Source organism: Myxine glutinosa, chromosome 7 (assembly GCF_964187855.1).
Source record: "Myxine glutinosa chromosome 7, kmMyxGlut1.1, whole genome shotgun sequence".
In the NCBI taxonomy this organism is placed as follows: Eukaryota; Metazoa; Chordata; class Myxini; order Myxiniformes; family Myxinidae; genus Myxine; species Myxine glutinosa.
The window spans coordinates 70,734,514-70,757,177 of record NC_136267.1 but is presented as its reverse complement, the minus strand read 5'-3'; the positions used below and the strand labels follow the sequence as shown (position 1 = coordinate 70,757,177).

The 22,664-nt window shown below is 44.0% G+C and overlaps 1 protein-coding gene across 15 annotated transcripts in view; it reads left to right on the top strand.

The window, feature by feature from the left end:
* Positions 1-22,664, top strand: part of LOC137431315 (transcription factor 12) — a 263,317-nt gene that overhangs the window by 104,606 nt on the left and 136,047 nt on the right. For 5 of the 15 annotated variants that reach the window (XM_078781849.1, XM_078781842.1, XM_078781848.1 and 2 more), the window contains 3 exons: positions 16,706-16,820; positions 20,191-20,336; positions 21,035-21,176. In XM_078781849.1, the coding sequence (XP_078637975.1) occupies positions 16,706-16,820; positions 20,191-20,336; positions 21,035-21,176 (403 nt within the window). The remainder of the gene's footprint in view (positions 1-16,705; positions 16,821-20,190; positions 20,337-21,034; positions 21,177-22,664) is intronic. The other 10 variants (XM_078781852.1, XM_078781845.1, XM_078781850.1 and 7 more) reach the window with 3 other exon arrangements.

Genomic DNA, 22,664 nt, shown 5'->3' with positions numbered 1-22,664 from the left:
TGTCTTTCTGTCTGTCTTTCTGTCTGTCTTTCTGTCTGTCTTTCTGTCTGTCTTTCTGTCTGTCTTTCTGTCTGTCTTTCTGTCTGTCTTTCTGTCTGTCTTTCTGTTTGTCTGTCTGTTTGTCTGTCTGTCTGTCTGTCTGTTTGTCTGTCTGTCTGTTTGTCTGTCTGTTTGTCTGTTTGTCTGTCTGTCTGTTTGTCTGTTTGTCTGTCTGTCTGTTTGTCTGTCTGTCTGTCTGTTTGTCTGTTTGTCTGTCTGTCTGTTTGTCTGTCTGTCTGTCTGTCTGTCTGTCTGTTTGTCTGTCTGTCTGTTTGTCTGTCTGTCTGTTTGTCTGTCTGTCTGCTTGTTTGTCTGTCTATCTGTTTGTCTGTTTGTCCATACAGAATAAATATGATTTTCTCTGCAACCTTTGGTCCGATTGACAGGAAATTTTCACCATAGCTGCGCCTCCTCCTGTATAATTTTTTAAAATGATATTTATGACATCATAGGTCACGTGGTACGGTCGCCATCTTTGAAAAACCGAAAAACTTTGCACCTCTATATCTCTGAAAGCGCTGCATAGAAAACATTGAGACATGGTTCATTGTAAAGAGCTCTCCATGGGGAATAACATGTTATGTTAATGATGTCAAAGGTGCCTCCATTATGATGTCATAATTCGACAAGTACAAAACTTCATCTGATGAAGATGAAATTTCTTGAGCATCATCTAGGGATAAATTGGTGGAGAAAAAAATAATGACGTCATCGGTCGCGTGGTTCGGCCGCCATGTTTGTTTTAACACAAAAGCCTTAAAAAAAAAAAAACATGTCCTGGCGAGGGTCTGCAATCTCTAATGGCTCTTTCTTGTTATTTATGTAATAATGTATGTCCCCTTGTGGAGGCATATTAAGTAGAAGATAAATGTCTAAAACTGAGAATTGCTCGATTTGATCTTTATCGTGTTTTTACATTTTGTATCTTTAATTGCAAAAATGCAAACAGAAGCAGCAAATGCAACTTCAGGGCATTTTTCAGTAACTTATGTGAAAGCAGCTGTGTCTTGCCTTTGCTTTGTGGGTCATTGATTCGCTGTGAAAAGCATGTGGTATTTGAAAGCCAACTTTACTGTATTCCTGCAAACGTAATTGGAAGTTAGAGTTTGTCTACAAAATTATACCGTAATATCAACAAGGTAAGGAAAACAATATTTTGCTTCATATCATCTTGTCTCGCATGATTGACCGAGATGAATATCGTTGGTGATGCATCAGCATCCCAACAGAACTTTTCTTGAAAGATTTGGGTTCTCCTCGTATATTATTTTTTCTCTTTGGCCAATGCACATGCCCTGCCGGTTGATACCTTTTGCCAGCGGAGAATGCATCAATGACGACATCAGCAACGTGGGTGGCTGGCTGAAGAGTCATGTTGCTGGTCTAAGAATTTGGGAGGCAAGGTGATTTGGAAGGGATGGAACTGAGATGGGGAGGGGGTGGAGGAGTCAGGCGGGGTTGGGCAGATGAGCATTGGATTTTGGAAGAAGAGAGACTGGAAGATTGAGTGCTAAGAGAGAGCGTGACGGAGAGGTGGGAATACGGCAAAGCGAAACCTTGTGCGTGCATGATGTGCTGGGACCGTCAAGCGAAGAGAATGAGAATAGTCTTTCCTGATCTGCTGCCCTCTGGGGGCAGATCACATCGATGGTTCATCGGCCCAGTGTTCCATCCCATCCCTGGATAATCTCATAGCTCCCTCTTTCCCTCCCTCCCCTCCCAGCATCCCAACAGCACCCTTTCCTTCCCCCACACGGCGAAGCACCAGCTGTTCCCTAGTCGTCGTTCCTTGCAGTTCGTCGGCACCACTTTCCTTTTCATCTTGCGGTGGAAACGGGTGTTCCTTCTCAGTAGTTTCTTGTATGAGATGCATGTCTCCATGAATGAGACAGCATCCATCTGGTCATGATAGCTTTAGGTTTTGCTTCTTCTGCCCCGGCTTCCAAACAAGTCTCCAATAACTCGATTGCTGTCAGCGATACGTCAGGTTAGAATCCTGGAAAAGCGTGACACTTGCTGAACCAACTGCATTTTAATACATTTGATGCTCGTGGAATGAGACAGATTAAGTAAATAACGACAAAGCTTGGCCATAAGAGTTAAAATCTGGACTGGCACACCTTTTGGCTCACATGGTTATCTTGGTATTCCAGAAAGGCGAATTAAAAAATAAATCTACTTGTGACTTTTCTCTTGCCTGCCATTTATTAGAAGCTGATGCTATTTATCTTGATAACTACAGTGATAGGCCATTAAATGGGAGCGGAACTTTTCAAAATGCATTTTGTCCAGTAGTGTTGATCACTGTGGACCGTATTTAAGAAGGGAAGGCATTGACCAAAAGAGCAAATGAAAAACGTTAAAAATTCATCCATGTTGGTGGATTGAATCTCCCATTGGCTGGTGTAGGTGTGAAGCTTTTGGCCAGTTTCGATGTCCCTCATGTGGCCTGTTGAAAACTTACCGGTTCTTGTGACTTTCGACCCGTTTTTTGCATTACACCTGTTCCGCAGTTCTTCACAAAACTGGAGCAATCCATGGCTGACGTTGCTTCTTTTATGGTGCTCATCACTCCTCCCCCGCTTCCTCCACCCGAATACTTGCCATTTCCCTCGCCACCCATCACCCCACTTGCTCCGCAGTCATATTATTCCCATCCCGCTCCCCTTCTCTTCCGCTGCCTCCGCACTCCTCTTGCGGCTGCAATCCTATCGGGTTCCTCCGATGCCCCCCTGCCACCTCCCACTCCGTGCAGGACTCACCCCACTCCTTCACTTTGGCCCCTCCTATTTTTTTCCATTCTCTCTGAAACGCATTGGATGCTAGCACTTCTTGTAAACTGTCCCTGATTCGCTATTTTGTGCAAAAAGCCTCATTGAGGACGGTTTCATGACATGTTTTGAGACGTGCAGCATGCAAGTGAAGGGACCTTTTCATGAAAGCCAGCTATGTTGTGCGTAAGCACCAATGAAAAGTTTACAATTGTAGCAGCTATCGTTCTTTTCCTTCCAACGTAATCAATTTTGTCGTTTTGCATTTTTGACGAGGTTTGTTACAAATGTGTGGTTTAAGCAACTTTCTCAAAGCAGTGAAATAAAATAAAAAGTTTATCTACAATTGCTCCGGGTTAAGAACAAAACTGCGCTGCTGCTTTTGAGTAATGTTTCCATCCCACAAATGAATCGATATTACTTGTTTCTAGCATTTGTTTGGGTGTACTTGTGCATAGTTACACATGTTATTCTAGCTAGTCTCTTTGGAATGACAGCAGCACGACCCACCCACTCAAAGGCCCTCCCCCCCCTTCCCCCCACTCCATCTCCTTCCCCTTCCTCCCCGCAAGCGGCCTTTCAACGATACATCGTTGCCGCGGTTTTCGGAGCCATGTGCTGTAGATGCCGTGTCGGGTGGGACTAGCCAAACACGGGCATGCTTTGATGCAGAGGAAACGATCTTGCCCAGGAGTGTATTGTTCTCGTCTATCTCTCGTCTATCTCTTGCCTCTCCCTCCCTCGCTGTCTGCTTTCCTACTCCTCGGTGAGCTATGTACTGTGCTTATCCTGCACCTGATATGGGAAGTAATCCTCTGGTCTACTATTACGGCAAGGCGGTAAGTGGCAGTATCATGCAGGCTGCATCGCTCCCAAGGTGTGCATTTGTGTGTAGGAATGCTGCTTTGACCGCATGTTGACCTCGAGACTGTATCTGTTGTCACCGAAGTGGCATGCCAGCTGTTTGAGTGAAGATTTCATGGTCCTTTGATGAGAAGTGGACAAATTGGCCGTCATATTGAATTGCTTGCAGACACACGGTGACTCCTTTTGGAGCGATGTGGACATATTTGAGAGACGTAGCATTTGTGATCACATTTCAGCATGTTACTCGACATCCCGAGGTAGTCCTACATAGGTCCAAGACTGCGGTGGGATAAGCCATGTTTGGTGTGAGAACAACCTTTGGTGTGTTGAAACTCGTGTTGTTGAGACACTTTGAACAAGTGTGTGTGTGTGTGTGTGTGTGTGTGTGTGTGTGTGTGTGTGGTGTGTGTGTGTGGTGTGTGTGTGTGTCTGTGTGTTTTTTCCCACCTAATAAGATGTAGGCTTAGTCATAGAAAGCATAACCCATATGTCATGCAGCTGGAAGCTTATCAAAACTATAATGATGATTGTTTATTCCTATGTAGCAGATTGTAAACTTATTTTGGACATCACTACCAAGACAAAGCTTAATAATAAGTTGTGTCTTGTCTTAAGGCCCAAGAGCCTATGTAACAGTGCAGGAAAGGAAACGTGCCTGTTTGCAATTTTGCCCGGATGTGGAAATAGCCGTAATGCTTTGTGACCTCGTTGTTTATTTTGCTTGGCTCTGTCTCATGATGTGAGAAACACCATGAAAGAGTTCTTTCTTTCTCTGGCCAAAAAAAAAATCCAAATGAAATGGTTCTTTGGAGAAAGAGAGACAGAGAGCGAGTACAGGTGATCAAAAGCTGTGCATTAAAAAGAGTGCATTTCCGTTTGCAATAAAAATATGCAAGAATTCTGTAGAAACAGTGATCTTCAAAATAAACTTTGAGTGGCCTAGTTATTTCAGTACTTATTTGCCACAAGTGTGAGTTCCTCGTTTTCATTTTCTATTTCACCTTTGACTTTCTCTGTTGCCCTCTCAAACCTGGGTTCACTACACCTGCCTACACGTAGGCTCCTTTGTCACCGCTGCCCACCTCTGCGCCTGTTCTCATTTGTCCATGCCATTTGGCCAAACACCCAGGCTTGCTTCTCCCTTATCCCCCTGCTCCTTGCCCAGGCTCCATTTTCTACACCTCGGCTCACTTTTTCCCACAGCCTGTGCTCACTTAGCACCGCTGTCCACCTGCACTGGACTGACACTTGCTTATTGCTGCCGCATGCCTGTGCCAAAGACTTGCTTGTTGCTAAAGCCCTCCCCTCACTCCCATGTCATGATTCACTTTTTGCTGCCACACACCCACACCTGAGCTCACTTGTCGTTGCCGTAGGCCCACACCCAGGCTCTCGTCGCTACCGCCTGCCTGCACCAGAGCTCACTTGTCGCTGCTGCATGCCCGCTCCAGGGATTGCTTGTCCCTGCTGCCCACCCATCCCCAAGCTCACTTGTTGCTGCCACCAATCCCCATCCGGGCTCACTTTTCCTGCTATCCACCTGCCCCCAGGCTCAGTTTTCCTTGCCATTCACATGCCCCTGGGCTCACTTTTCCCTGCCTTCTGCGTATCCCTGGGCTTGCTCTTCCCTGCCTCCCGCCTGTCCCTGGGCTTGCTTTTCCCTGCCTTCCGCCTGTCCCCAGGCTCCCTTTTCCCTGCCTTCCGCCTGTCCCTGGGCTCACTTTTCCCTGTCTTCCGCCTTTCCCTGCCTTCTGCCTCTCCCCGGGCTCCCTTTTCCCTGCCTTCCACCTGTCCCCGGGCTTGCTTTTCCCTGCCTTCCACCTGTCCCCGGGCTCGCTTTTCCCTGCCTTCCGCCTGTACCCAGGCTCCCTTTTCCCTGCCTCCCGCCTGTCCCTGGGCTCGCTTTTCCCTGCCTTCCGCCTGTCCCTGGGCTCGCTTTCCCCTGCCTTCTGCCTGTCCCCGGGCTCCCTTTTCCCTGCCTTCCACCTGTCCCCGGGCTTGCTTTTCCCTGCTTTCCGCCTGTCCCTGGGCTTGCTTTTCCCTGCCTTCCGCCTGTCCCCGGGCTCCCTTTTCCCTGCCTTCCGCCTGTCCCTGGGCTCGGTTTTCCCTGCCTTCCACCTGTCCCTGGGCTCGCTTTTCCCTGCCTTCCTCCTGTCCCCGGGCTCCCTTTTCCCTGCCTTCCGCCTGTCCCTGGGCTTGCTTTTCCCTGCCTTCTGCCTGTCCCTGGGCTCCCTTTTCCCTGCCTTCCACCTGTCCCGGGCTTGCTTTTCCCTGCCTTCCGCCTGTCCCTGGGCTTGCTTTTCCCTGCCTTCCGCCTGTCCCCGGGCTCCCTTTTCCCTGCCTTCCACCTGTCCCTGGGCTCGCTTTTCCCAGCCTTTCACCTGCCCTTGGGCTCGCTTTTCCCTACCTTCCACCTGTCCCCGGGCTCGCTTTTCCCTGCCGTCTGTGTTCAATTGTGCATGGCATTACTCTTGAACCATTCCTCTGTTTTCACCATCTCTACTTTTGCTATGTTTTATAGGTGATCATCAAATTTTGTGTTATTCGTCTACTTATTGCTTTCCTTTTTTCATAATTTTTTCTTTTTCTTTTTTTTAAAGAAAACCGCCAAGCGAGTTATAATCACACTGTTTTCATTCTGCTTTCAAACCGAACAAAAAGTGCTTACAAGCTTACCCTTTAAAGCCAAACAAAACGTTTTTACATGGTTGGCACTCCAGATTGTTGTTTCTCTCAATGTTAACTTATGAATTTATAATACTGTGTATGCAAAGCAAGTTTTCAGACTCAATGAAGTTGTCATTTTGATGAACTTGGTTTGTTTTAAAAGAGCAAGTTTAACTCCTTATCAACCGCCCCCCTCCCAACCCCCCGCCTCCCCTCTCCCCTTGCTCGCCTTGCTCCCTGCCTCCCCTCTCCCCTTGCTCCCCGCCTCCCCTCTCCCCTTCCTTTCTTTCCAATGAAAGCATCTCCTGCCACTCGTTATGGTGACTGTTTGGTTTGTTCCTGTTGACCACAGAGTATATGTTGGTCCTATTTACATAACTTGTACACGGTATTATGCCTTCATTGAATGATATCAGCTCGGTTTAGAATGTGTGTAATTTCACAAAATGTTCACATTTAATTATATTTGTTGTAAGATGAGAACAATCACAGCCGACTTGGTATGTTTTTCCTCGTATTTTGTCCACTTATTTATGGCACTCCTCTCTTAGAGGTGAAATTATACAAACGAATTATGACAATCTCAAAAAAAAAGTTGAAAATACAATTGTTGCGCCATACGTGTAGATCGTCATGAGATGCCCCCATTCAGAAGATCGTTGCCCTTTGCTACAAACAAATTTTCTGAGGACACTGCAACAGACAGAGGTGTTGAGGAATCCTGAGAAGACTATGTTTCAGGAATCTTCACTATTCTCTGAGATGTCTCATTCATCAAGTCAAATTGCATCTGCAAAGTGTTCAAGGTGTGTGCAAGTTGGAGCACTTGACAGGACGTGGACCATCGGTGTATTGAATCCACATGTTATAGAAGGCCATTCAAGGGACGTACTGGCTTTATGCGACCTCAGCTGGGGGTCTTCCTTGTAGATATGCATGATAATGCAATATATATTGAGGTTATGATCTTGCTTACTTCAGTTGATACACATTGGGAATGGAATGCTCACTTGGCCTGGAAAACGTGTCTGTGATTGGGATTATTCAGGTTGGATAGACTCCTTCATGCTTGGTGCCATTGCTACCTGGTTACATTTATGGGGCACAGATATCATCAGATAGGCAAAATCCTTGTTTCCTTTTGTTTACTCTTACGTGTATAAACTCCTTCCTACTTGGCAATGCACTCAAAAATGTTTAGTTTCACATGTGACCCAGAGTTGTACTGCCAAAAACAGTGGCAACTCTTTTTCAGGGTCTTTTCACCAATTTGCTTCTGCCCCCATCAGTTTTGGGCCTTTCAGCTTCTGCTCAGCTTCCAGCAACACTGGCAGATATCAACTTGGGCATATTTAAAATTATTGAGCTCTGATACATGTAAAAAGAAAAACTCTGCAAAGTACAAAACCCTCCTTCTTGCAAGTTAAACTTTGAAGAGAAAAAGGTTTTTCTCTTCGTATCAGCACTATCTCGCACCCCGTTGTCATCCATTGCACATACACTTCCTTAATGCTCTCATTGATACAGAAAATACTGTCTGGGTACGAGGTGTGGTACTGCATGGAGTAAACGGTAGTGGAGCATCTGTGATAAAAGTGGCAGCAAGATGCAGCATGATGAGTTGATTTTGAGCAGATGTATTCGAACGATAAAAGGAACTTTCTTCAAGAGTTGTAAGTTCTGAATAGCGAAGTGCACACGCTGTGTGCATGTTCATCTTTTAGCTGAGTCTGCCATTTATTTCCATCAAAACCTTCCTTTAATTAGGAGATTAGAGGAGATGAAAATCCATTGAGATATATATGGGATATCTCTGTGATGGATTTGGAGAGTTGTTCCAGAAAAACATTTGCACCACCGATAAATGCATCCAGGTAGATTAGACAGCTTGTTGGTGCCCATCGAGCAATGGGATGAGCAAGGGCACGTGCTATGAAGTTTGCTTCTTTGGCCAACCTTTTATGTCGTTGCCTCAGGAAGAGGTTTTTTTCTTTTTACTCTCGCCGTTCTCAGTTTGTCCTTACTATCAAGCCACCATTTCCCGGGATGGACATTTCGCTGTACAGTTGTGCTTTGTCATGGCTTCTGGAAAAGAAAAAAAACATACGAAGGGTGCTTGGTATCTTCTTCTGACATTAACAGTTCATGGTACCAAAAGTCACAGCATACGACTTAACTTAAAAAAGGATTATCCACTCACAAGGAAGGGGAATTCAGACAGGAAAGGAAAGGTGACCTTCAACTGAAATGAATTGTTCCTCCAGGGTGAGATTTCCACATGGGATAAGTATCCAAAGAGACCAAGATCTTGTGGTTCTTTGTGGACATGATTTTATACAGCGTTGCATCATGATTCAATCCCCATGCTTCCATTTCTACCCCGCGCGCACGCAGCGAAAATATGGGTGAAGCAATTGGTTCACTTTGTCTGTCCTGCTTACAGACGTCAGTTTTATGATTGAGGATCAACCTAATTTCAATTGAATTTAATATTTTGAACGCTGCAGAACACAAATCGGAACACAAACCTGCAGTTTAGCTGAGTTTTGGCAAATTGTACGGAATCTCGTCATGATCACACATGCACACAGAGAAGTGAGAATTTTTAAGCGGTGAAGCCACTTCAATATTTGGCTACTAGGAAGAGTACCTGTCCCAAGTGACGGGAAAAGCTAACAAAGGTATCCCCCTCCTCCTCTCTCTCTCTCTCTCTCTCTCTCTCTCTCCCTCTCCCTCTCCCTCTCCCTCTCCCTCTCCTTCTCCTCTACCCCCCTCTTTTCTCCCTCCCCTACTCTCTCTTCCCCCCCTCTCCCCTGTCCCTCTCATCTCTCTCCTCCATATTCTCCCCCCCTTCCAATGCCCTGTCCCCTCCCCATTCCCCTCTCTCCCCCACTCCTCTCACATCCTGCTCCCTCCCCCACTCCCGTCTCTGCTCCGCTCTTCTGCCTCCCCTCACATCCCATTCCCTCCCCCACTCCCCTGCCTCTCCCCAACTCCCCTGCCTCTCCCACGCTCCCATCTCCCTCCCACTCCCTTCTCCCTCCCCTCACATCCCGCTCCCACTCCCCTGTCTCTCCCACACTCCCCTCTCCCTCCCCTCACATCCCACTCCATTCCCCACTCCCCTCTCACTCCCCTCACATCCTGCCCCGTCCCCCACTCCCCTGTCTCTCTCCCACTCCCTCCCCTCACATCCCGCTCCATCCCCCACTCCCCCGCCTCTTTCCCACTCTTCTCTCCCTCCCACTCTTCTCTCCCTCCCCTCACATCCTGCTCTCTAGTCTCGACATGTCCATACTCTATCCATTGTAAACGTAAACGATGCCAGCGATAGCTCACCCACTCTTTGTGAAGGACACCGTGGGGATTTTTAACATCCACCAACTAATGTTGGAAGACGGGGCTGGGGTCATGATCATGAGAAGACAAACCGAGGAGCCAGTTTAATGTCCATCGAAGGGACGCCACACATTGATGATTCACCAGTATGTGAAACACCAGGATGATAGCTTATAGCATGGTCCGGATTAGAACTCGACTTTAAAAGCGAGTGTGGGTACCCCAGAGGTCGTACTTTAACGCATTTTAATAATCAAACTGCGATTCAATGTTGTATGTATTCCTATACTACTTTAAAAATGTATAATAAAAGTAGAATCCGAATCCAAAAAGATTGCGACCGATGTCCCTGGATGGTGTAAAATAAAATCAGACATACAACTAGAATGGCACTCAGTGGAGAGCATACTTCCGCCAGGTGGACAGTTTGCGTTTTGTATCCCAGATTAGACCAGAAAATCACAATACAGAATCACATTTAATCAAAATCATCCGTCCACAACTTTTTGAGATATCCTGCTCCATATCGTTTTTGGCCCTATCTCCCAATGGTGAAGAATCACTTTAAAAATTCTACTAGCCGGATCCGAATCCGGATCTTCACCAAAATCTAATCATTTCGTCCTTGTGACATACGCTACATCTCTGCCTAATTTCGTCCAAATCCGTTCACATCTTTTTGAGATATATTGTTCACAAACAGACATACGGTTGAAAACATAACCTCCATCCACCTTTGGTGGCGGAGGTAATAATTACCATTAAAACTAGAACGCCACTCAGTAGAGCGCATACTCCCGCCGTGGGTCAAGTTGGAATCTATCTTCCAATGGTAAAACATCCTTCAAAAAATTCCTGGATCCGGAATAATATCCTGAGCTTCACCAAAAACTAATCAATTCTTCCTTATCCCAAGGGCAATCATCCCACCAACTTTCATCCAAATCCGTTCAGAACTTTTCCAGATATCTTGCTCACAAACACACGAACACACACACACATGGACGGACACGATCGAATGCATTACTCCCTGGCGAGAGTAACTAGAACGACACTCAGTAGAGAGCATACCTCCGCCTGTTTGGCCATATCACTCAATGGTGAAGAATCACTTAAAAAATTAAATACGTCTCATATCCGAATCCATATTCAGATCTTCACCAAAATTGAATCGATTCTTCTTTGCACACACACAACCTGTCCAACAAGTTTCGTCCAAATCCATCCATAACTTTTTGAGATATCCTGCTACAGTCATGTGAAAAAGTAAGTACACCCCATGTAAAGTTTTGACTTTTTCAACATATTTCAACATACAGCTATTTGATCTTCATTTCAACAATATTGATAGATAAAGGTGATATAATATAACAAATATCATGAAACATTTACATTTTGTAGTCCATTGTATAATTTAAATAAACATAAATGCAAATTTCGCATGTGGAAAAAGTAAGTACACCCTTGGCTCTAATAGGTGGTATTGCCCCCTTTGGCAGAAACAACCTCAAGTAGGCGTTTCTTATAACTGTCTACCAGTCTCTGACATCGACTGGGAGAAATATTTGCCGACTCCTCCATGCAGAATTCTTTCAGCTGTGCGATGTTTGAGGGGTTTCTTGCATGCACAGCTCGTTTCAAATCCCCCCACAACATCTCGATGGGATTTAGATCCGGGCTTTGACTTGGCCATTCCAAAACCCTCCATTTCTTTCTTTTCAGCCATTCCTTGGTGGATTTACTGGTATGTTTAGGGTCATTGTCATGTTGCAAGGTCCACCTTCGGTTGAGCTTCAACTTTCCGACAGATGGCCTCACATTATCCTCAAGCACCCTCTGGTACAATGAAGAATTCATAGTGGATTCTATGATGGTGAGCTGCCCAGGCCCTGATGCAGCAAAGCTGCCCCAAACCATAATATTTCCACCACCATGCTTTACATTTGGTATCAGGTTCTTGTGGTCAAATGCTGTCTTTGGTTTTCGCCAAACATGTCTTGTGGTACTGTGGCCAAATAGCTCTACCTTTGACTCATCTGTCCAGAGCACATTGTTCCAGAAGGGCTGGTCTTTGCCGAGGTGTTCATTGGCAAACTTTAGTCTTGCCCTGATGTTCTTTCTGGACAGCAAAGGTTTCCTCCTGGCACACCTCCCATGTAGATCAAATTTGTGCAGCCTATTTCTAATGGTAGACTCGTGCACTTTGACATCAACAGTGGCAAGAGCTACCTGTAGGCCCCGTGATGACATTCTGGGGTTCTTAGAGACTTCTTTCAGCATGTTGCGGTCTGCTCTCAGGCTGAACTTGCTGGGGCGGCCTGGCCTGAACAAGTTGGCAGTTGTTTGGAATCTTCTCCACTTGTAGATGATCTTCCGGACAGTCGAATGATTGATTTCAAATTGTTTGGAGATCTTTTTAAATCCCTTCCCAGACTCGTAGGCATCTATAACCTTCTTTCTGAAGGCCTCAGAGAGCTCTTTTGATCGAGGCATGGTGATGCCGCACACTTCAACAACAAAAAGCAAACCAAACTAAATGTCTGAGGTTTAAATAAGACAGGTTCCTCCAAGATCCTCTCTAACGATGTTCTAATCATTTGCACTTGAGCTGGTGCACCTGATTCTAATTTTAGGTATTTGAAGTAGTGATAAATGTAGGGGTGTACTTACTTTTTCTTTACGTGAAATTTGCATTTATGTTTATTTAAATTATACAATGGACTACAAAATGTAAATGTTTCATGATATTTGTTATATTATATCACCTTTATCTATCAATATTGTTGAAATGAAGAACAAATAGCTGTATGTTGAAAAAGTCAAAACTTTACATGGGGGTGTACTTACTTTTTCACGTGACTGTATGCATCGTTTTGGCCCCCATCTCCCAATGGTGAAGAATCACTTTAAAAATTCGAGCAGAGATATTTTGTTCACAAACAAACAGACAGACATACAGACAAACAGACATGGGTGAAAACATAACCTCCATCCACCTTTGGTGGCGGAGGTAATAAAAAAAAAAAGAATTTGTGAGCCACTTTACCTCACGTCTCATGGAGCCTATTATTTAATTATTTAAATTTTTCAAAGTCGCTTTTTCCTAATTTTGTTCTGATTTCACTCAAAACATTTACGTAATTATTTAGCCTATAAGTTCCAATTGTGAAATATGGAATCAGATTTTGAATACTAGCTTTTAATAAACCTATACGATACATGATACAATTTAGCCAGGAGCCAATTGCATTCCCCACACCAGCCAATCAGTGTAACCACGAACGGACAAACGGACAGCCATCTGTCCTTCCTTCCATCCAACCATTAAAATGAAGAATAAGAACCTCTCTAACCCATTGTGCTTAATTCTAAAATGTTCTAAAGGGTAATTCAAGAGAATTCTAAGGGATTCTAAAGGGTAATTCTGAGGGGTTCTAAATCGTAATTCTAAAAGGTTCTCAATGGTAATTCTAAACTCTAAAGGGTAATTCTAATAATGGGTAATTTTAAAGGGTAATTCTCATGGGTTCTAAAGGGTAATTGTAAATGGTAATTCTAAAGGGTAATTCTAAGGGGTTCTAAATGGTAATTCTAATGGGTTTAATTCATTTCTAGGCTTTGCCTATTTCATATTTAAAATGCCAAAATGAACTGCTTCCTTCGGACACGGGTGCGATTTTTTTACTTTGCCTGTCTAGAGTTGTTCGGGTTAGCCTGGAAAAGGTGGATCAGACTTGGCAACGGTTGCTAGAGTGAGATGTGCATGGAAGAAGTTTCGGGAACTGAGTGGCATGCTGACGAGGAGGGGAGTGTCGTTGAAGCTGAAGGGAAAGATGTATGCTGCATGTGTGAGAAGTGTTATGATTTATGGGAGCGAGACATGGGTAATGAACGTAGAGCAGCAACGAAGGCTGGAAAGGGTGGAAATGCGAATGGTTCGACGGATGTGCGGAGTATCGTTGAGAGAGAGGAAGACAAATGATGAATTGTGAAAGATGATGGGAATAGAGCCTGTGATGGATGCTGTGAAGAGAAACAGGTTGAGATGGTTTAGTCATGTGTTGAGGAAGGATGAAAGTGACTGGTTGAGAAGAGTGATGAAATGAATGTAGAAGGAAGTAGAGGACTGGGAAGACCAAGAAAGACATGGTGGAAGAAGAAATGCGGGCAAGGGGGTTAACAAGGGGAGATGCAGAAAATAGGGCAAAATGGAGAAGATTGGCTTGGGGACCGCAAGGCTAACGCCCGCTCTAGCAGGGAAAATGGCGCTCAAAATGCCTGTTGTTGTTGTTGTTGTTGTTGTTGTTGTTGTTGTTGTCTAGCAGTCAAACATAATTGAAAATCATTCCAAACAGGAAACTTGTTTTTAAGTATGCCATAAAGGACACAGGTAATAGGCACGAATAACTAATATAACGTGTTTGATAAGGTGGTGTAAAAGATGGTCCATCAACGGCAGTAAAATTCCATTTTTTTTTTTTGCAGCCTTTACAATTTTTATTTTATTTCTGTTGAATTATGTACTTGACCACTGTAGAGCACAAATCGCTTTATTGGCACTTTTACAAACCTTCCACTTAGCAGTACTTGGACACAATATTACGCCATTTTGCGTCGTCACGACAGATCAAATTTTCCACTCGCTCTCTCAACGTTGGGGCACATTGAGATTCAACAAGAATCACAGTTTGTTGTAAATATAGAGCGTCCTGAGTTTTTGAACAGGATTTTAAAAGACTCTGCCCATGTCCTTGTTTCTCAAGACTGCAAGGTGTTCTATGAACTCTCTAGTTGCATATACTTTTAAACACTATTTTCTGAGCACCTGATTTTTTTTTAATTCTTAATTTTAGCCACATATGTAAAATTTTATTCTGCATACCTTAAACAGTTGTCTACCTTTTATCAGTAAACAGGTGCACTCACAATGTATTTTATGATTTAATGATTGATTTCATGATTTCTTGATTTTTATTTTATGAACACGCTTCGCATCATATTGTCGTTGAAAACTGGCACCTTGGTTCGTATGTGCATGGCAATCTGACCACGATGAAATGTAGAAAGCAAAATATTTTTAATTTATATGCTCCTTTTGAAAAAAAAAAAAAAAATCAGGTTCCAGTTCGTTGGTGCTACTCTCTGGTCCCATGGCAGCGGTTTGATGAGTGCTTGTTGCCTGCCAAATTTGAAATGGTTATGAAATGTGCAGTCTGCTGTGGAGGAAAGTTATTTGGTGCTTTGTCACAGTGAACAAGCTGGCTATCCGTAGCTGCTTCAGACAGGGTAAATGAACATCCAGCATGCTGTCTTTTGCAATCTGGTCTCCAGACGATGGTTTTTGCTGGCGTTGAGCGTACGGTTGCACGATGCAATGTGTATTCATGGACTTGGCGTGAAGTTTTTCTCTGGTCGTTTCTTTGGTCGGTGGAGTGTTGAAAGGGGTAGGGTTGCAAGTGTGGTGGGGCAGGGAGCACCAAAGAGAGGGAGGAACTGGGAAAATTCGCGTGCGGGTGTGTTCCTTTGCTCATCCTAATCGCTTCGGCAAAGGCGGCAATTGGGGTTTTTCTTGGAATTGGCAACAGAGAGAATATCATGGCTTTAGGGAAGGTCTTGTTGAGACAGGGAAGTGCTGCCATTTTTTGTATTTTTTCCCCCCCCTTTTTTTTTTTTAACACCTCAACATTTAACACACCACAACTTAACCACAACAGCATCATGGGATTTGTATGGGAATACTATGTTCCACTTCTTTCACGGGCCCATTGTATTCAATGAGAAATTGATTTACTTCCCTTATGGTCCAAGAGAGTTTCTGGAATCATCACCTGGTAGGTAGCCATATGCTGGTTGGTGATGTGAGGGTAGGGTCAGACTGTGGTGTATGTGAGGAGGTGCTGTAGCGGGGAAGGTGTGGGAGTAGGGGTGTGGGGGTTAGTAGCCATGCTATGGGTCGCAGCATCTGGCTGTCATTAGCTGCTTTTTGGCGCGAATTTCCCTCTATGCACCACAGCCGCCGTCTCGGGACTAAGTTGCTGCAGGCCCAGCTCGTCGCGAAAGGGCCTTTTGTTGCTGCTACAGCAGGTTCTCCAGCCTGGTTTGCAGGTTCTGTTGGAAATTTTGCTTTCAGCCATTGCATGCTTGTGCCGATTTGGCGCGTCTGCATTTGCGGGGCTTGTGCGAGGGAAGAGGCACCTGGAGCCCTTAGGCCACAGGGCATAGCTTTTGAGATCAAGCTATACGGTTCCCGTATAGTTTCAGCGTCTGCAATGATTTAAGTCGGCATGCACTCTCGTGGATTGGAAACGAATGCCTGGGAAATGTTACACCTCCCACCCCTAACCTTCTCCCCGCCTGGCCATCACTGTTCCTTGTCCGATTTCTTTTTCTTTAATGATGTAGAGTCAAGGTGGCAAGCTTTTTCCTGCCCGACTAATGAGCCTCGATGACTTTAGCAGATTCTCGGAGTGATCTGTGTAGTAGGAATCCAAAGCTCGATCCTTGGAGGGTTATTCTGCTTCACCATGTGGATGTGGAAATGCAAAACTTTGTGCATATTTTCCTGCCGTTCAGTTCCAACATATTCAAATATGTTAATGCGCTAGTAATGTGCCTATACCTCTCAAAACTTAAAAAGTCTCTTTCTTTACGTGAAGACCTACTTCTCGATATAAATTGCACGACAATCTTGAAGGCATTATTAAGGATCTGTTTTTCATCTTCATGAAGCAGGGGTTAATAAGAGGCAATTGAGCTGTACCCTACCAGCATACTGTGAATATTCTGTTTCTTATCTTTTCAACAACTTGATGCAAAGCAAAATGAACTGGTAGAGTTTTCTTGTCGACATGTACCGGTAGTTTTATACTTTGCAATGAACCTTATGGGCTGCGGTCTCTTGCATATGCAACTTGTGAAACATTCTATTATGTCCACTGCCCATTTTAAATCCTTTTTTTTTTTTTTTGCTTCCCATCTTTCCCTTTCATATCTATCAATATCTATATATCTACCAAACGTAGCAGCAGGTGTATGGTACCTCAACAAGTGTCGGCTCCGACTGCAGTCGTGAATCTCCAGGCTTCCAGGCCAAGCCGGCGGCTGCCGGCATGTTCCCGACCCCCTATTACATGCAAGGTATGTGGGAGCGCTTGTTTTGAAAGGTCCACGATCATGTGGGCATAGCTTGGGTTATCTCGCCATACATAGGTTGATCATGTATTTGGCTTTAAACGAATGCATATTTTTGAATACCTTGTAATTGTCCTGGCCTGAGAATCTTAAACATGAAATGCACTGGATGCCTTGTTGCTAACGCAACCTGATTGTGAAGAATTTGGTAAGTTTTGTTTAGTCCAGGGAAGAGCGCAACAAATATATGGGCAAAAATGTTTGTTTCAAAATGTGGATGCCTCCCAAAAAAAGTTTTTTGTTTTTTTTTCTCTTGTCCATTTGCATTATCTCAAATTCCAAGATATAAATAACAACTTTGACACGTTGATTCCTAGAAAGCAAACTATTGAACAAGTGTGCCTTGCTACATACCGGTAAGTCTTGTTGGAATCCGCACAATGCTTCATTCACTGTAACCTTGGTGGATCAGGACATGGTCAAACAACGACTGCTTGTTTATTTTTATAATTTCATTTACAGGAACGAGGCTGATGGAAGAGCATGGTAGAACTAGCAGTGGGTTCAATGTTAAAGGAATGAACGAACAGGAAACTGAGAGAGGAAGCATTTAAATTAGCACGTAAGAGCTTTGGGTTAGGAAAGGTTAATGGGGGTAATAATAATGATGATGGGTCAGAATTGGGGATGACAAAAGATGGTGGTGCACTGCTTGCTTGAAGCTCTGGAGGGAAGAGTGAGACAGAACAGTCTCTGGAAGGTGGTTCCATAAATGAGAGAAGTGAGGTGTAAAAGAGTTGAGGTATGCATCAAGCCTGGATTTGGAAGTTTAATCGGGATGTAGTTACTGGAAGATCGCGTGCATCCTGAAGTAGATAGAGAAGGTCAGAGAACTGAGAGCAGAGGGAGCATTATTGGAGAAAATACAGTAGAAAACAGAGAGACCACCGACCTGCCTCCGACGTGGCAGCAACAGACTCTGTGCTCCAGCCTCATCACGGGTCCCAATAATTTTGAGAGCTTTAGATTATACAGCATCCAGGAGGGATATATGTTATGCTGGGGTGCCAGCCCATAGAAAAGAGCAGTGCTCTATAGAGCTATAGACAAAAGCTTTGTAGACTGAGTAACTCTGATTGTCCAAGGAAAGACTTGGATCGACGGAGGCCTTGGAGGCCAGCTTTGGTGTGTGCTCAGCCGAGGAAAGGTCATGGCTGACAATGAGGCCTAGAAGTTCAAGAGACTGAACCTCGTCCAGTGGATCACCAAGGAAATAGATAGGAGGGTTCGTTTGACTATCAGTCTGGTGTGATAGAGTGAGACTGTGATTTTTGGGGATTGAACAACATGTTCTATTTATCAGACCAGAGTCTATTCACTTCCAAGTTAGCAGAGAGCGACACAACTGCTGTCTGCCGAGCAGAGGTATGGGCTATTATACGACACAATGTGGAGTCCTCTGCAAAAAGGAAGAGAGGGTTTTCTAGAGTGTTAGAAAGATCATTAATATAGATGAGGAACAATACTGGGCCCAAAACACTGCCTTGGGGAACTCTAGCCTACAATGGGAGAGGGGAAGAGATGGTTCCATTGGTGGCAACACATTGTCTGCATAAGCAGAGGAAATCAGAAATCCAGGAATTAAAGTGGCCTTCTATGCCACAGATGGAGAGCTAGGCAAGCAAGGATGCCAAATTGTGTCGATTGCCTGATATATGTCCAGGGAGACGGTCCTTACCTCTTGATAGAGAATTAGGGCCTTCGGCCATTGTTGAGAGAGCAAAATCATGTCCAGAGTTTTGACTGGAACAGAATTCAAACTGATCAAACGAATGGTCCGAGAGACTATTTGAAAACAGGAAAGACTTGATATCAGAAGCAATAATGGATTCCATAACTTGACTTGTAATTGGAAAAGTTTAGGCATTCTGCCTCTTCTCAGGTAGAGTCTGCATAACTGCCGTTTGAGGTGATGGATAAGATATAGGGGGAGCATACACCAGAGACAGGCTTAACAAGGTGCCTCCCTGACAAAAGGAGACTAGCTGAAGGAAAGAGACTAGTTGGAGAGTTCGTCCTTGAGGTTTGTAAGATGATGTTTTCTGGAATGCCTCAGGATGGACACACACTTGTTGCGAGCCTTACGGAATTAATGAAAGTTACCATCAGTTGGAGTAGTTCTCCATGTTGAGAAAGCGAGCTGCTTGATTGCATCAACAAAATTGCACGCTTTCACAAACTCATTTGAATCCCCAACTACAAGTGCGGCACACAGAGAATCCCGTTCCTCTATCAAAGCAACAATTGAAAGTAACCACAAGGATTTTGGGGTTGTTTCTTTTAAGCTGGGAGGGATGGGATGTGAATTTGAGATGCCTTTTCCACAAACACCACCGCCCGGATATATTGGAGACAATTATTTTTTCCAAATATAGTTTTGTTGTTTCGTTATGCTTGACTGTATTTTGGAACTTTTATCCTCTTTTATTGTTTGGTTGATTAACAGGAAGCGAGATGCAATTTTGCATTCCCCGTTTGAAAAGTCTAACAATTAAATACTCACGATAATCCAAGACATGCCTGAAGAATGTATTAGGAAGCATACATATATAAGTAAAATACATTTGTATGCTCTCTTTCTCGTCCTATCTAATGGTTTATTATTAGAAAATACAGAAAGAGCCTTTATTTGTCGGATTATTTGAAGTATCCCGTTTGTAGAACTTTTCGAACACCCCATGTACCTTCCTTTTCGAGGAAGCAGCACCAGGAGTAATATTCCTCAAGAGTGTACCTATTCAGCTATATCGTCTTTTTTTTGTTTTCTTCTTTTCTTCGATGACTACGTGTCTGATTATCAATGCTAATTAATATTTATAGTTTGCGACTGTCCTTTTCAACAACAAAAAAAACTTCTCCCACCTCCTGCTGTTCCATTCCTCCACCCCCACGCCATGACTACAGGTTCAAACCTGCCTTGGATGCATGCAATACAAATTCAAACATTGTTCATGACAATTATTTTTTTAAATAAAAAATTTGAATTGTATGCAAGGTAAGACTTTCCTCAGGGTTTTAAGGAAAAGCCAATTGTTTTAATAAATTTGCCTTAGTTAAAATAAAAAAAACTTTTCCCCACTTGTTACCTCCGGTTAGAAGGAAATGGCTCGACTTTGTGTGCACACACGAACCCTCTCTCTCGGTTGGTTAAGTCTGCTGTTTTTGTTTGGTCAGCTGTGTCTAGGCGTGGTGTCCGCTCTGCACTCGCTCGTATCCTTCATTTCCCTTCCAGGCCCCTGCCAGGCCTCCCTCAGTCCCACTTCACCCGCACCTCTCCCCTTCTCCGGCAATTAAAGCCGCTGTCTGGTTTCTGCAGACGGCTCGCACACTTCTCCCGACCTCTGGAGCTCGGCCAATGGCATCAGCCAAACGGGCTACGGAAATGGCATGCTGGGAACTGCAGCCACCAGTCACATGACTCAAGCCGGAGCCTATGGGACCATGGCCTCACACGAACGTCTGGTACTATTCCCTGCACCAGACGCTTTTCCCCAGATAATAGCAAACTTCAAAACTTTGGGCCAGTAACTTTGTATACGTCACAAACTTTGTTCGTATTCAGTTGTGTTTATTTCGAAGCGACTTTGGTGCTAAATATTGGACATTGAGTTTTAACATCGTGCATTGGTAGAAGGCATGCGGTGATTTGGAGAAAATTGTTGCTGTTTTAACAATTCTGTGACCTAAAAGGCTTTCTGTTGAAATACCTGCCAGCAATATATGGGTGGCAATACATGGGTGTTTGGATGAAGGCATTGTGTAACATTTATTTTGTTTATTTTACTGCATCACAACAGTTTAATGCCTGCATTGCAGATAGAGCCATGCTGTGTCGAAAGACGTCTGATTCCGTAATCACGTGATTGTAATTCTTCCTCTTCTCCATAATGAACTTGCTTCAGTTTAAATGTATTTTTAAAACATTTTCGATGTCGAGCATCTTTTCCAACTGTGATCTAAGGCTTATGGAGAACTTTGCAGAACTAGGACACTTGTACAATGGACGAAATAGGAAATGTACCTCGGACCCTAGCATCATGAGCTGTGTGCTCAGATGGGAATGCCAAACAGGTTAACCTGATTCTTCACTCTTTGGTGTAGGCTCTCAGCTTACCTAATGGGATGTGACTTAGACCTCCGGTTTATCCTCTGCCTCCTAGCAGGGCTATCCTTCACCGTCGCCTGCTGAGCCATGCCTCGGGATGCAGCCGGGTTCTGGATTTGCACGAGGCAGCGCTGCCCCTCCAGCCTACCTTTCCAACACGCGAACACCCCCAAGAAACGCATCAGAAGGCATCCTTGGTAAATCAACATGCTAGAATTTGGGATTTTAAAATTTTCTACGAGAAACTACAAGTGGGAAATATAATGTTTCCCACATCTAAGAAAGAATGGTCCTGCATAGATTTTAGTGCTTATGTATGTACTTTCTATTGTCACACATTATTCCCATTGGTGGGTCATTTTCCTGACGTCATTGGAATAGAAGTGATATTTTTGCTTCTGTCACTTTTTGACTCTCCCCATGCAGCAAGACAAGTTATGTTAGGAGCAGTCCACATATTTAATTTGTGAATGAGGCAGTAGTTTGAAACCCCCTCTCACTTCATGCACGTTTTCCACCCTCTGCCCAAACACTTCTTCTTTTTTTTTCCTATGCTCTTTCGTTTTTTTTCCTTCCAACAATTTTCAACCTCAGTGGTATTCTCTCTTCCCCTTCTATAGATAGGCCTATCTCAATTTTCATTTGCTACATACCCCCTACACACACAGACCAGAACACCACTATATTGCCCAGTTTCATTCCGCTGGCCCATGTGATCAGCTGTGCAGATGTAATAGAAACCAATGCAAATAACATTGTGCTGTTCCACACATTTTCACACGGTTCCATAAAGAAAATGTAATTTGGTGCTTTTGCGCTATAATGCATATAACATAACTATAAGTAAGCAATAATGTTATTATTAAGCTACAACAGAAGATACAACAATAAAATCTGGAAATAATGTAACAAAATGTAAATAAGAAGGAAAATAGGAGGAAGAACATCAACATGCATTTTAAGGCCATTTTCCCTGCTAGAGCGGGGGTTAGCCTTGCGATCCCCGTGACAATCTTCTCCATTTTGCCCTATTTTCTGCATCTCTCCTTGTTAACCCCCTTGCCCGCATTTCTTCTTCCACCATCTTTAGCCAAGTCTTTCTCGGTCTTCCCCGTCCTCTACTTCCTTCTACATTCATTTCCATCACTCTTCTCAACCAGTCACCAGGAGGAAGAAAAATATGTAAATTTTAAAACTGGCTGGGTTCAAGTGGAGTGTTTACCGATCACAGTCGTCATACTTTGACTTATAGTTTCACTAATAATTGACATTATACAAGATGGAAAATCAGGAAGGAACGTGAATGAAAGCATGCGGTGTGTCTCACATTTTTATTGAGTCTCCTGTGCTTCATGTGTATGTGCATGTTGGAAACTAATTTTCCCGAATGAGGAGAAAATGTTTCCTATTTTTGTACATTTTATTGAAACAAGGCGCAAAGGTGTGCGTGTGTATAGATTTGTGTTTGTGTGTGTGTGTGTCTGTGTCTGTGTCTGTGTCTGTGTAAGAGAGAGACAGAATTCTGAGGAACAGAAAGAAAAAAGGAGGTGTGTGTGTGTGTGTGTGTGTGTGTGTGTGTGTGTGTGTGTGTGTGTGTGTGTGTGTGTGTGTGTGTTTGTGTGTGTGTGTGTGTTTTTGTGCGCGCGTGTGTGTGTTTTATCATAGCTGTATTCAATTATCCAAAA